The following is a 14,514-nucleotide window of genomic DNA, read 5'->3' as shown; positions in this document are numbered from 1 at the left end:
TAATTATTTTAGCCTTATGATCTTAGTCATAACTACTCAGCTCTGTAGTGTGGTCAAAAGCAGCCACAGATAATATGTAAATGAATGGACATAGCTATGTTCCAATAAAACTTTATTTACAGAAACAGGCAATGGACCAGATTTGGACCATGGCTGTTGTTTGCCTATCTTTGATCTACAGAATCTTGTGCTAACAAGTTATTTTAATTCTGTAAGATTGTTTTGAGGATAAAAGATATAAAGCATGTAATAAAAACACTTACCATGTACTTAGCATATAGTAAGAGCTTGAAAATAATAGTTGATTTTATTTTATTAAAATATTATATATCGTATGTTTTAAGTGCTATTGATTATGAGATGCACTGGATTTCAGACATATTAAAATGATTAAAAAATCCAAGCATTGATGAAATATAGTAACTAATTATGGTGACAAGGTCATATTTAGGATTTTAAGTCTTATTCTACCAGTGGTAATTTAAAGCTTCTTATATAACATGTGTTTGTCATGCCTGTTTTGTCAGAGACACATGCCATGAACTCTTGGGACATGTTCCACTACTTGCAGATCCTAAGTTTGCTCAATTTTCACAAGAAATAGGTCTGGCGTCTCTGGGAGCATCAGATGAAGATGTTCAGAAACTAGCCACGGTGAGTTCATTTTCAACTTAAAAACAGTTCTATTTATGTCCATTTATAAGGTAAAGAAACCTTTAGGATTATTGACTATGAATTATAGGTAAATGTTCTAGAGAAAGCGTGGTGAACTTACCTTTTCCTATGTTGTATTCATTTGAAGCACAATGAATTCTGCTTATTGACTACCAAAACATTTGTATTTTATCATTCTTTTTCAGTGGTCAGCTAGAGATAAAGGACTAGAAAATAAACATATTAGGTTTGTGGGTCATAAGATCTCTGTCAGAATTACTCAGCCCAGCCACTGTGGTATGAAAGCAGCCCACAGACAATAAATAAGTAAATAAATGAGTGTCGCTGTGTCCCAATAAAACTTTATTTATAAAAGTTGGTGATGGGCCAGATTTGGCCTGTGTGTTGTGGTTCACTGACTCTCACAGAATAGTAGTAATAATAAAAGGTATACATTTATGATAAAGTAGGGGTTGCACCTGAAACTATCTGATTATTCTAGATGGTTGTAGTCAGACATAATTTGAGTCAACAAGCAGTAAGACACTTTGGCTCAACAATTATTTTAAGTACAAAACCAGGAAAATATTTAACAGATGTTATACTATCTTCTTAAAACTGAAGTTCTGCAAACAAGCAATATGAGAGGACGGGTCTAATGTTGGCAGCTACCTTTAAGATGCTGAAGGGCCAGATCTAGCATGCTCATATGCCTTACACTAGTTCCACTTCTAAGGGCCCAGGAAGAGAAAAAGCAGGTTTAGCCAACCCGTTGCCTATAGGGGCCAGTCAGCCTACGTGAGCAAAGCCACCAGGGGATGAAAAATGGGATCTTAAATTGTATGTATTGAGCACAAGTCCACAACAGCGGCATATTGGATATGCAGGAACATTCTTCTTCACTTCCACCCAGAAATAAGTTTTGCCTAAATTTCTTAAAAAAACACAGACCTGGCCAGGTGCAGTGGCTTATGCCTGTAATCCCAGCACTTCGGGAGTCTGAGGTGGGTGGATCACAAGGTCAAGAGATTGAGACCATCGTGCCAACGTGGTGAAACCTCGTCTCTACTAAATATACAAAAATTACCTGAGCACGGTGGTGTGTGCCTATAGTCCCAGCTACTTGGGAGGCTGAGGCAGGAGAATCACTTGAAACTGGGAGGCACAGGTTGCAGTGAGCTGAGATTGCACCACTGCACTCCAGCTTGGCGACATAGTAAGACTCTGTCTCAAAAAACAAAAAAACAAAAAAACAGAGCTTTCAGGGTATCTTTTGTTTTCTACTTTTGATAAAGATATAGGAACTGGAAAGTATTTCTCAACTAAAAGCTAAACAGCAATGCAGAAGCCATCTAAATGCAAAGGACCTCTGGGGTCATTATGGAGATGAATAGGAAATGGTGGGGACTGTGGTAGATGAGGGACAGCATGTCTCTTGTACAGCATGTTCTCAACTTCCGCTGATGGTTGTCAGATGGGATGCAGGCTTTGTGTTGCTAGAGATCTCCAAAATTTTTGAGAGAGACTGGCAATCTAGATTTCTAACTGAAATTTAATGATTTAAAAATTGTTGGCTTATTAAAAAAAATCCCACCAGTATGAGCTGAAGAAAATATATTTGTAGACTGAATCTAGACCTTGACTTCCAATTTGTAACTTCTGGTATAAGGATTGTATCTCAGATGTACTTGCTATCCATCACGATAAAATAAATAATCTCAAAGCTTAGTGGCTTAAAGTTTCTGTGGTTGGACATTTGAAAGCAGCTTAGCTGAGTGGTTCTGGCTCAGGGATTCTCAGGAGGTTGTAGTCAAGATGCTGACTGGGCCTGTAATTGTTTGGGAATTGGCTTCCAAGATGGCTCACTCATGTGGATATTGGCAGGAGGCCTCGGTTCCTCACTGTGTGGGCCTCTCTTTAGGCTATTTATAACATGGCCACTGGCTTCCTCCACAAGTGAGAGCAAGAAGGTGTAATGTCTTTTGTGACTCGATCAGATGCTGTTCACATTGGCCATATACTATTCATAAGAAGGGACTCATTTTAGCTCACATTCAACTGGAGTGGAATTAGTTTTCACCATTTGGAAAAAGGATTGTCAAATTATTTGTGGATGTACTTTAAAACCACCATATCATGAGTTATTTAGTTCTTAAACCATGGTTCTGGCTTTAAACTCCTTGTTTTGGAACCTTTTCTGTGCCTTTCAAACTTGCCTTGAAATTTTCTGGCTTCAGTCCCTACCATCTATACTCTTGATCACAGGGCAAGATACATTGCTTACTTGTCTGACTTTAAATAGCCGTAAACTGATACTCAATGGCCAGGCTGTGTGGAGCTGATGGGTGTGGTGTGTGTGTGTGTGTGTGTGTGTGCGTGAGTGTGTGCATGTCAACATGTACATCCAAATAGAGATGAAGGAAAACGGCAGGAGTTTATGGATGTAATTGTAGGTGGATCCTCATGAGTGCTGTTAATCCTTTTTTAAAAGCAGTGACATGAATACCATTTTATGGTCCTTTATTTTTACAGCCAATCAAATGATGACTAATTAATTCCATCATTCAAATTACATTTATAAGGAATATGACATGGTCCTCCTCACTTTCTGGAAATTTATAGCTTATATCGATAAAACAGATTTTATTAAGAGATAGTTTGTACTGAATCTCGACAGATGAGAAAAGATAGTCCGGTGGAAAAGAGTGAAAGCGGACATGGAGGAACAGTTTCAGTCGGAACAGTCTCTCTGGTTCGTCAGGGCTGTGTTCTTTCACGGGGGCTCTGGGGAATGATCTGTTTTGTTGCATTTTCCACCTTCTTGAGGCTGTCTGCATTCCTTGGCTCATGGCTTTCTTCATTCCTATTTAAAGCCAGCCATGCTGCATCTCTTTGATCTTTTTTCTACCGTCACCTCTCTCTCTCACTGACCAAGACTGGGGAAGGTCCTTTGCCTCTAAGGGCTTCTATGATTAGATTGGGCCCACCTGGATAATTCATGATAATCTTCCCATCTCAGTTTCTATGTCCATCATCAACATCTGCAAAGGTAACGTAGTCACAGGTTCTGGGGATTAGGGCATCAAAATCTTTATGGGATCATTATTCTTTGTTTCTACTTTCATACTTTTAGGAAAAAAATTATACTCATACCTTGAAATCTCTTTTACCAGGGCCAGCAAATTTGTAGGATGAGTAAGTTTTCTTTGGGAACTTATATTCCTTAGGATAATTTCAATATTCTTGGCCTTGGGTTGCTTGAGCTCCAACAGCTAAAAACACTTCCATCTAGTAGAGAACATTAGGCCATTAATCATGTTTCACAATCTCCTCTCTCTCTTTCTCTCTTTCTCTTTCATTGTCCTTTCGCTGAAATGTACCTGCTTTTTTGCAAAAGCCAGTTTAAGCTAACAGGTATTATTTCAGTGGCTAAAGGATCCTAGGTACCCTGAGGTAGGGATAGGGAAAAAAAGAGGTGGTAGTTTCTTCAAGAAACTCACAATCTAGTGCCACAAAATACAAAATACAAAAAACCCAGGGTCAGTATTATTTTTTATTTATATACATGAGTAGTTATGTATGAGATATGGATTTAGCTGAATATTCCCCATGTGTAAGTGAGTTCTGAATTCAGTGTTGGAGACTGGGCTTCAGAATAGGGGCTTGAAGAGAAGATCTCTGTATAGATGATGGGTAGGAAGGATCAAGTGTCCACCAAGGAGGCCAGCCTACCTGCAGTCTTTTGATGACTTTGACAGTTTAAAAAAAAAGTGTGAACTTTCAAAGGACTTAATATAAATGCTTTAAATGCAGTGAAGAATTTGGGATGGAGTGGGGCTGGGTATTTGCCTCACCATGGTTTTGCCTGATTCACTCATTTCCTTTTTCTTGATATTTCTTGAGCTCCCACCCCAATCCACTCTGACGTTCTGTATCTTATAAGCCTTCCACTTTCGAATTTTCCCAATTCTATAGACTGCCCATTTACTTCAAATAGTGTTTTGCAGACCAAAGAGAAAATTGGAAGGATTTTTCTGCATGATGTGGAGAGTATGGGGGAGGATAGCCTCATGCAATGTGAGGAGGCTAAGGGAGATTGTTCCTGAAATGATACTAAAACCGCTGTTGACTTCAAGAGCCACATCCCATCCATCAGTTAAAAACAAAGTGAATAGAAAACTACCAGAGATAGTCTTGAAAGAAAACACAGATTCCAACTAGGCAATTTTAAAGTAAGTCCTAGAATAAATAACCTGTTGAATACCATGCATATTAATGAACCTCAAACCATATACTGAAACTAGAAGGCAAATTTAATGACCCGCTTGAAGAAACAAAAAGATTAAGAGCTCAGGTCAGTAAGATAAGAAGGGATAAAAAGTCCATGGTAGGGGATACTGGTAGCTAGTGAGGCCAGATGAGAAATAGAGGTATATTGGCTAATTTCCTCAAAGTTGTTCACATCAAGTCTTCTGAAGAAGTAGAGGAAAATGAGCAATGAGATGCACCAAAGGAGAAAAATCTATAGAGAGGACAAATGGAAAGCCATGGAAATCACTATTTACGCAGAACAATGAGACAGGCCATATTACTCTTTGACTCTAGGTGAGATTTATATTATTAATGACGCTGTTTCTATAGTGTCTGTTTTTCTTTGCTTGGTGAATTTAAGCACTTATGAAAAAGAGAGTCACGCCTAGTGAAAGCAGACACATAATAACTTTCTGTGGTATACTGTCAACAAATCTGTCTAAAGAAGAAAACAAATTCTGCGAGGACGGATCGGCACCGCCAAACTTTTTGTCCAAAGCAGTTTTGAACTTCTTGGTCTGATTTTCAGAGGTACCAGACTATATTGCCTATGGCTACTCTGTTTCCTTGCTATATTTCTATAGAATATTTATTTTGACATTTTAATAATGCTCAGTTTTGAGAATAAAGCTATCTCTGCTGTTTAATGTGGGCAATGGTTTCTATGCCCTGAGAACCATTTAAATGAACTCTTTTGTATCTGAAGAAATTGATGACAATGCTTAGAAAATGTATTTCAGATGCATTGTTATACATGTAAATAATTTGCCCTCTGGTGGGTAATGAATAAGATCACTGGTTTTGGCAGGAGTACTCTTTTCATACTCATCATAGCTGTCCAAGGTCTGTGTGTGATAGATATGCAAAAATATTCTCAATAAAGGCTGCTTAGAGTGTAGTTATAATTTTGAGACCAGCTATTTACTGCTGTAGTACTAGTGGAATGAATTTAATAGATTAGCATGTATGTTAGCAGTTGTAAACTTAAATTCTACTTCAGTGGCCAGCTAGGTAGCACACACGTGTAAAACAACCTGTTATAAGATAATAAGGAGTATTAGAGCCTGTGGACAACTGGAGAATATATATTATGCTGAAGGGCTTCAAATTTAAAACAAGACAAAAGGTTCTTCAGCTGCAAGTGCTATCTGCAAGCTGAAACAGAACTTCATGGCTCGGTTCTCTGTCCTTGTATTTAAAGTTATATTCTACCTTAGACTATACCATCCTTGAGGGACAAGCCCATGCTAGATTCATCTTTATATCACATTCTGCATTCTCAATTACTGTTTTCTGGACAGCACAATATTTTTCCTAAGAAAAGACAGCTATTACAGTGTTCAGTAGAGATAAGTATCTTATTGCAGTTGAGAGGTGCTGGTTTTGAGTTATAACTTTAAACAGTTACAAGCATGACTCTCATACATATGCACTGAACATGTGTCAAAGATTTATTTAACACCCATTAACAAGGGAAAAGCAGGATGGTAAATCTAGTTCAAAGAAGAATTTGAGAGACTGAGAATATAGTCACTGAAAGAAAGAATACTGAAATAAGATGCAAAATGGTTTATGCTCGCCAGGGTAATAAAACTATAACCTTGAGGTTATCTTTTCTACCAGGCAGAAATTATTTGCATGTCTGGTGGACAAAAATAATTTTCAATTTATCAGTCTTCACAAATTAACATTGAACTTTACAGTGTGTGGACCCTAATCAATAAATAGGAAGTCAGACAAAAATTATATCACCTAGATCAGTGCTTCTCAAACTGTGATGTATACAAAGTAACCTGGGGATCATGTTAAAATGCTGATTCTGACAGAGTTCAGATGCTGATGCTGCAGGTTCAAGGACCACACTTGGTAGTAGGAGAGGTGGGTGGCATTTTAGACACGCGGCTCCCTTAGACAATACTAGAGTATGTCTTTCAAAAGGCACATAGTAATCTTTTATCCTTATTTCTATATATTTTCTGCTTTTCTAACAGCTGGATGAACAGGATATCACCAGATAAATATTATGCAGTATGAGATGAGTATATTTATGACTTACTCAAGCCCTGAAATGGACTTTTGCATCTAGAACCATGTCATTGCTTCTGTTTTGTGTCTCTGCTTTCACCCTCTTCTATCTGCTGTTTTCTCATATGACTTACATTACTTATTTTTATACAAATATACAAACAGAAATTTACTGATCAGATGAATTTAGGAACTAGTCCCTGAAATATATTGATTTCCCTTCCCCCAAATGTTAGAAAATGTAGAAGGGCATCTTTCTTCAAACAGTACATCCCATCCTATGATGCAGATGGCTTCAATTCAGTCTATTCATTTCTCATATCATAAAGGCATTTGAAACAGACAAAGCTGTGCATCATCTGTAGGGAAAAGCAATCAGTATGAATATACCACAGATGTTTCCAAAGCAGAATAAATCGGCCTCTGGCCCAGTTGGAATTTTTCCTCCACAAGAGTTTTAGGTCATCCATTCAGTTCTGTCAACCCTGAAACATGTTTACCTTCACTTTCTGATTGAAGGATTTCTGTTACTGTGTCTCAGTAATGCTGATGAGAGAAGAGTCTTGGCCAAGGGTAATGAGGGAATAAGGAGTCTTTCTCAGAACCAGTTCCTGAAATCTTAGCCTTATGAAATGGTATTATAAGTTCTGTAAAAGGAGGGATTCATGGGCAAATATGTTTGGAAAACACTGGCTTAAATAAACAACTGTGTGTGTGTGTGTGTGTGTGTGTGTGTGTGTGTGTGTGTGTGTTTTGAGACGGAGTTTCTCTCTTTTTGCTCAGGCTAGAGTGCAATGGCATCATTTCGGCTCACTGCAACCTCCACCTCCGGGGTTTAAGTGATTCTCCTGCCTCAGCCTCCCAAGTAGCTGGGATTATAGGCATGCACCACCACGCCCAGCTAATTTTTGTATTTTTAGAAGAGACAGGTTTTCACCTTGTTGGGCAGGCTGGTCTCAAACTCCTGACCTCTGGTGATCCACCTATCTTCGTCTCCCAAAGTGCTGGGATTACAAACTTCTTAGAACCTTTAACAACGTAATATGTGGAGTGAATCTCCAAAAGTGGTAAAACGTTATTTTTCTAAACTTACCATATATCCTCCATTTGAAGGTGCCATTGGTTATAAAACATATCATTAATTTGATAGTGACTTTTCTTTAGAAAGAAATAGATTCAGCTAGCATAATTTTTGATATTGTAAAATGAGGCTCCATTTTGGAAATATTAAAGTATTAAAAAAGTGAACTTGAGAATTGTTGGTCAAAGAATAAAAAGTTTTAGATAGATAGAAGAAATAGGTTTTGAGGTCTATTGCACAGAAGGGTAACTGAAGTCAATAATAATGTATATTTCAGAATAACAAAGACAGTAACTTTCAGATGTCTCACCATAAAAATAATAGGTAGATAAGATGATGGACATGTTAATTAACTTGATTTAGTCATGCCATGCCATATACAAATATCAAAACATCACATTGCATCCCACAAATATATACAACCATGATTTTTCAATCAAAAATAATATTAGAAAAAACTGACATGCAAAGAGGGTCTGGCTGTTTGTACTCCCATCTGAGAAAGAAAGGGTCACCAGTGCTTATGGTTATAAGCAGAACCACAGATGTCACTAGATGAGGGAGGGGGAAAGAGACAGAGACAGAGACAGAAGGGGGAAGAGAAAGAGACAGAGAAAGACAAAGCAAATGAGAATAGACTGAAATAGTAAATTAGAAATTGGTTCTTCATCTGGCCAGGACAAGGGTGGAATAAACATGGCTACATCTGAACCCTGATAATGGCAAGGCTAGAACCCTAAACATTTAGATACTGATTGCTATGAAGTGTACTTAACAAGTAATACAAATCTTAGAAACAAACAAACAGAAAAACACACAAAAAGAAAGAAAATATATTATGTCATCACAGTGGTCTCTTTCTATGAAATGGATGTTAGCATCCCAGGCTTTTAATATTCCAAGAAACACATATTAGGAGCTATAAATATGGAATGTTTTCTGAAAGGGTGAAACTCATTGTGAACATGACCAGACCATCAGCTAATTTTTTTTTTTTTCAGGAAAGAAGTGTCAGGAAATTAATAATACAGGGTTCTGTTTGTACTTTCCTTGATTAAAACAATTTATTTTTTTTCAAGAAAATACTTTGCATTGATTGGGGATTTGGATGGTCATGAATCAAGTGTATTTGAATTTTCAGTTATTACCAGTATTTTCTCATGCTGAGAGTGGTAATGAAATGCACAGTCAGTCTTAAACTAATAATAACTATAATTTATATTAGAAGTGTAATTATAAAGGTAATCTTAGTTTATAAATTGCTAATTACTATTTTCCCACCTGCTGAGGATATTATCTTGTTTCCTGGTCCCTCTTGTCTTTGCCTACCTGGATGGGGATGGGGAATCTTTGGATGCTAAAAGACTTACGCACAGCTGTAGTTCTTTCTGAACATGGATGACATTAAAAATGACCACTTTAGTATCTCTACAGAAAGCTTGAAATAAGCCTTAGGCTTATTTATTCCACGTAGAGTCTTTGAACTAGTTCAGCTGTTTGGATCATTTGATACAAAGCTGACAAAGGGCTGGGAGGAATGCGCTTTTATACATTCTTAATTGAGATGTTTGTGTGGATGATTAGTTTGTGTGTTATTTCTAAGAGTAACTTAATTAAAAGTTAATAATATCTATTCCAAGTCATTAATTTCACTTTTATGTCTGCTGTGCATATAGAAAAGTAGTAGATCTTGCAAGAAACACTTTAATTCTTTAACTAGCCACTTAGACCTTAACTTCTGTCCGTTTCTCCTCTTTTCACCACTATCTTTTCTTGGTCTTTTTCTACCTGGGTGCTCTGAGGCCACACTGCCTGCTAATTCTCTCCTGAGAACTTTGGTATTGTATCCCAGGATGCTTCATTCTATCCGTATGGGCATGTTTTCCTTATGATATTTGTTGTTGCCATTATGAAGTGTTTGCCATCTATTTATATTATGATGATAACACCAAAGTTATCTGAAATTAGAAAAACAAACAAGAACTCTGCATTGCTCACTATGTTCAGAAACAAATACATTTGCAATCTGGAATAGTTATATATTTTTGCAACTCAAATCTTTCTTTGTTATTTATAACTGTATTCTAGGGCTCTCAGAGAGCCACCACATAACTGCAGATGAGAAACAAAGGAACACAATTCTATTTTAGATATTTGGAAACTCATAAAGATAGAACTACCTTGGTAAGTCTCCATTCTCTGTTTGTTGAGTTGGATGCTGAACCCACGGTGCTCTGTACACACTTCGTTTTATCCATGCAGTAGCATCATAGTCAACAGCAGGATCTCTCAGCACTTATCTGAGCTTAATGAAGATACTATTTGGGATGTTTGATGTGTAGTATGTGGTGTGGTGCAATGTGATGAAAAGAATCTGAACTTGAAGTTAGCACAGCTGGGTTTGAGTGTTAGATTTGTTACTTCCTAACCTTGTGCTCAGTGTGGGCACAAAGAAACAAATTTTATTGCCTCTTTTGTCTCAAATGTCATCTTTCAAATGAAGATGTTCTTCTACCACTCAATTTTGAATAAGGAGCAAAGGAGATGGCATACTTTAGTGATGTATGTATGATATTATCTACATCATAGCCAGGTCTGGTAATACTTCATCTCACCATTACCTAAAAAATTCTAACTGCACCAAAGGAGGGGTGTTTTTGGATATTTAAGCCCCTCAGTTCCCTAGTTCTTCCCATAATTCAAAAGTCCCAACATTGAGGCTTTCTTATTTTTTCTTCTCAAAGTAAGCTAGAATACATTCATCAAGCACAGAAGATTTCTGCAGCCATTTTAATTTCCATAAAGATGTACAAAAGAAAGAGTTTTCTGGTTTAACTACAATGGAGTAGGCTCTCAAAATCCTAGACTTGTATTAACAAATATCTGTGGTGTAATTCCATTTCTAGCAAAAGCAGAAAGAAGATGGTTGAGATTTTTTATGTGCTAGAATAGCAGAGATAATGTTATATTAAACTATAGGAATTTAATTACCCTATTCCACAAATGTAGTTTTCAAATAAAGGAGCCAAAAGGATTTCTAAAGCTATTCTTCTGAACTGTGATATGAAAACCCAGAATACATTTAGTAGATGTAAAATGTATTACTGTACATTATGAGCCACCACAATGAATGGTATCACAGTAAGAAACATGACATGAGATTGAACACATAGTGATTAGAAATCTCTTTGTTCTCTTCTTAGAAATATTGCAATTTGCTTAGGGTTTTATATGCTTGTCACTGTAAGGATGGGCATTTCTGGACTCTTTCTAATGGGTGAATTTTGCGCTGGGGAAAGGTCTCCTTTGAAATGGAAATGCTGTCATTTGAGGGCTTAAATCCAGACTAGGCATAAGTAAGAAACATCGTTTCTTACTTAGGTTCAGGAGGAATAAATCACCTTGTGAGGGGTGTGCTTATCATTCTTTTCAGGATCTGAAAGTCTGTCCTTTAGGATGTCCATAAAAAAAAACAACTCTTCAGCAACAAAGATGAGGCAGATGCAGGGTGACTCAGGGACTTCTTTCCTGAGAGGGCTTTAAAGTCTTTACAAAAACCTTTTATTCTCCTTCTTATTAAAAAGTAACATGTATTTATTGTAGAAAAATTTTGAAACATAAATAAGGAAAGAAAATAAAGACCATTTGTACTATCACAGTGGCAATAAACACTCTTAACATTTTGGCATGTAGTCTTCTAGATTTTCTGAAAAGTCATTTTGCCAAGTCAAATAAGAACTTACTAAAAGGAAGTTCTGGCTTTGGAAAAAGGAGGGGCGCATCCATTTGGCAAACACTTGTGCTGTCTGGAGGGTCTTTATCTTTTATATCTTCAGAAGAAAGAATAAATAGAATACATTCTAGAAATATGGGGTTTGTGACTTTCACTCAACTACACTGCAAAGTGTTTTAGCAAACACTATCTGTGACTAATGAGTTTCATTTGCCTTTCCTTCTTTGTTTTGAGAAAAATTGAGCAGATACCACTTTTTAATTAAAAAATTGTTTTCCATACGTGTTTCCTCAATCTTCACATTTTCCTTTAGTTTTGTCCCCATTAGTGAGAGCTACTTTCATCTAGTCTAATCAGTATTTGCCCCTTTCATTGTTCTTATTTTGAGTTTAGATCATAAACATACATCTGCCAGGAGCAAAGGTATTCTAAAGCTCCCCCATTGCACTCGGTCCCAGACATTCATATTGGTAGGGTGTAAAAGGGAAACTGGAATCCATAAAATAGAGAAAACTCTACTGTAGATGACACTATGTGGTTTTGCTGAGCTGTGCACTGTAGGGACCTGCTGGTGAGGCCGTATAGTATAGTAAAGTATAGTATAGTATAGTAAAGTATAGTATAGTATAGTATAGTATAGCATAGCATAGCATAGTAAAGTATAGTATAGTATAGTATAGTATAGTATAGTATAGTATAGTATAGCATAGCATAGCATAGCATAGCATAGCATAGCATAGCATAGCATAGCATAGCTTAGCATAGTATAGTATACTGGGTAATTGAGAGTGCAGGTTTGGGGATTAACTTACCTGGGTTTATACCCAGGCTCTGTCACTTACTGGCTGGATGAGGTCAAAGAGAAGATTATTCATAACACTTGTTAAAGAATGGCAAGGAAGACCATATGCAGGACTATCATGATAGGTGAGGAAACCACTGCAACGGGGTTGTGAAGTAGGAGAGGGAGATTGGGTTCAACTCCTAATACAACAAAGAAAAATGAGAATTTGTAGCCAAGGAGCAGGGTTGGGGAGGTAGTGGTCAGTGCATGGAGAGTTACTAAGAGGATCATGAGGTCAGGAGATCAAGATCATCCTGGCCAACGTGGTGAAACCCCATTTCTACTAAAAAATTAAAAAAATTAGCTGAGTGTGGTGGCACACTCCTGTAGTCCCAGCTATTTGGGAGGCTGAGACAGGAGAATTGCTTGAACCCAGGAGGCAGAGGTTGCAGTGAGCCGAGATTGTGCCACTGCACTCCAGCCTGGAGCCTGGCAACAGAGAGAGACTCTGTCTTAAAAACAATAACAACAACAACAACAACAACAACAACAACAACAACAACAACAAACTAAGAGGAAGCCTCAGGGCCAAGGAGGGAATCTGGCTAAACTGACCTATCAGAACTCTTGTAGAAGGCAGGCCAGGATGATTCAGACACCATCTGGGGAAAGGTGGGTCAGACACTGAGCGTGATCAAATATCAAGGGTAATCCCAATCAGACATTGAGGGTGATCAGATGTCAAGGGTGAGGGATTCTGGCTAAATTAAACAATTTAGCAGGATTCTTGCTAACATTGGACAACGTAGACATGAGCACTGAAGCACCAAAGTCAAGGTGTCGCTGGAAAAATAGCTCAGAGGAAACTGGAGTTTGGTTAAGATGAAGATCTTTGTCAGTCACCTTGGACAAGCTACTTAACCTTCCTGTGCCCCAGTTTTGTCATCTTTAAAGTGCGGTGGATGATACTATCCAATCTTGTAGAGCTGTTGGGAGAATTGATGAGATAATGTATTGCGAAGCTGCTTAGCGCAGTGCTAAGTGTTCAAAAAATGCCAGCTAGCATGTTTCACATGACTGTACTCTCAGACTTCTAGGTGGCCATATCAGAAAGCACTCATGTCCAGGAAAGGCCCCTGGAGAGTTTCTTACTTTCCCTGCGACCTTGGGCAATTCTTTAACTTTCGACAACTCAAATGTTTTCCCTTCTCAAGTGCTGACTATGCAGTTTATATTACCAAATGCTTTTAGATGGGGATAGCATGTTACTTTGCAATGTAAAGTGTTTTAACCATAAATAATAGAGGAAAGGCCTCCCCTTAGAGATGTCAAGCTTCTCCTTGGAGATGGAGGAGGCTTCCCCTGAGTTAATAGCACACCTCCCCTGAGCATAGAGAAAGGCAAGTCACAGGAAACAGCTTGGGGAAAACAAATGAGACAATATTGTTTGTGCCAGTGAATTCCTGACTAAACTTCTTAAGCAGATTAGGAGTGATGCTGTTCATAAATACATGCAGCCCTCCCCGAATAACTAAATAAAGCAATAAATTTGGGGTTTCAGATCTTGGCTGCTCCTCCTTATGAGTTCAAGCGTCTGAGAACTCCAGCCAGGTGTTTGCAGTTTGGCTGTAAGATGGCTTCATTAACATAAAAGTAGGCAAAGAAGCTATTGGAAGAGTTCCAAAAGATATTGTTTGCTCTAGTTTTGATGCATTTTGGATAGTCTTCATGTTTGTACACAGGGGTTCTATGTTAGTGTCTAACTAGCAAGGTTTAAAAGTTCTCTGTAATAAAACAAGGGGAAGCACCTTAAAGTGACATACTTTAGAAACGTTTAATTGTTTACCTCTCACAAAAACTTTTTTTTTGGCTGTTCACTTTTTCCTCTTTCAAATCTAATTAAGAAGTCTTAGTTTTTTCAAGAAA

General features: G+C 37.6%; 1 protein-coding gene across 1 annotated transcript in view; it reads left to right on the top strand.

Moving 5' to 3' along the window:
- Positions 1-14,514, top strand: part of TPH2 (tryptophan hydroxylase 2) — a 98,294-nt gene that overhangs the window by 57,674 nt on the left and 26,106 nt on the right. Inside the window, exon 8 of the mRNA XM_003927809.2 lies at positions 528-654. Coding sequence (XP_003927858.1) covers positions 528-654 — 127 coding nt within the window. The remainder of the gene's footprint in view (positions 1-527; positions 655-14,514) is intronic.

The sequence above is a fragment of the Saimiri boliviensis genome, chromosome 7, assembly GCF_048565385.1.
Source record: "Saimiri boliviensis isolate mSaiBol1 chromosome 7, mSaiBol1.pri, whole genome shotgun sequence".
NCBI classification, from domain to species: domain Eukaryota; kingdom Metazoa; phylum Chordata; class Mammalia; order Primates; family Cebidae; genus Saimiri; species Saimiri boliviensis.
The sequence above is the reverse complement of the archived record's forward strand: the minus strand, read 5'-3'. Positions and strand labels throughout refer to the sequence as shown.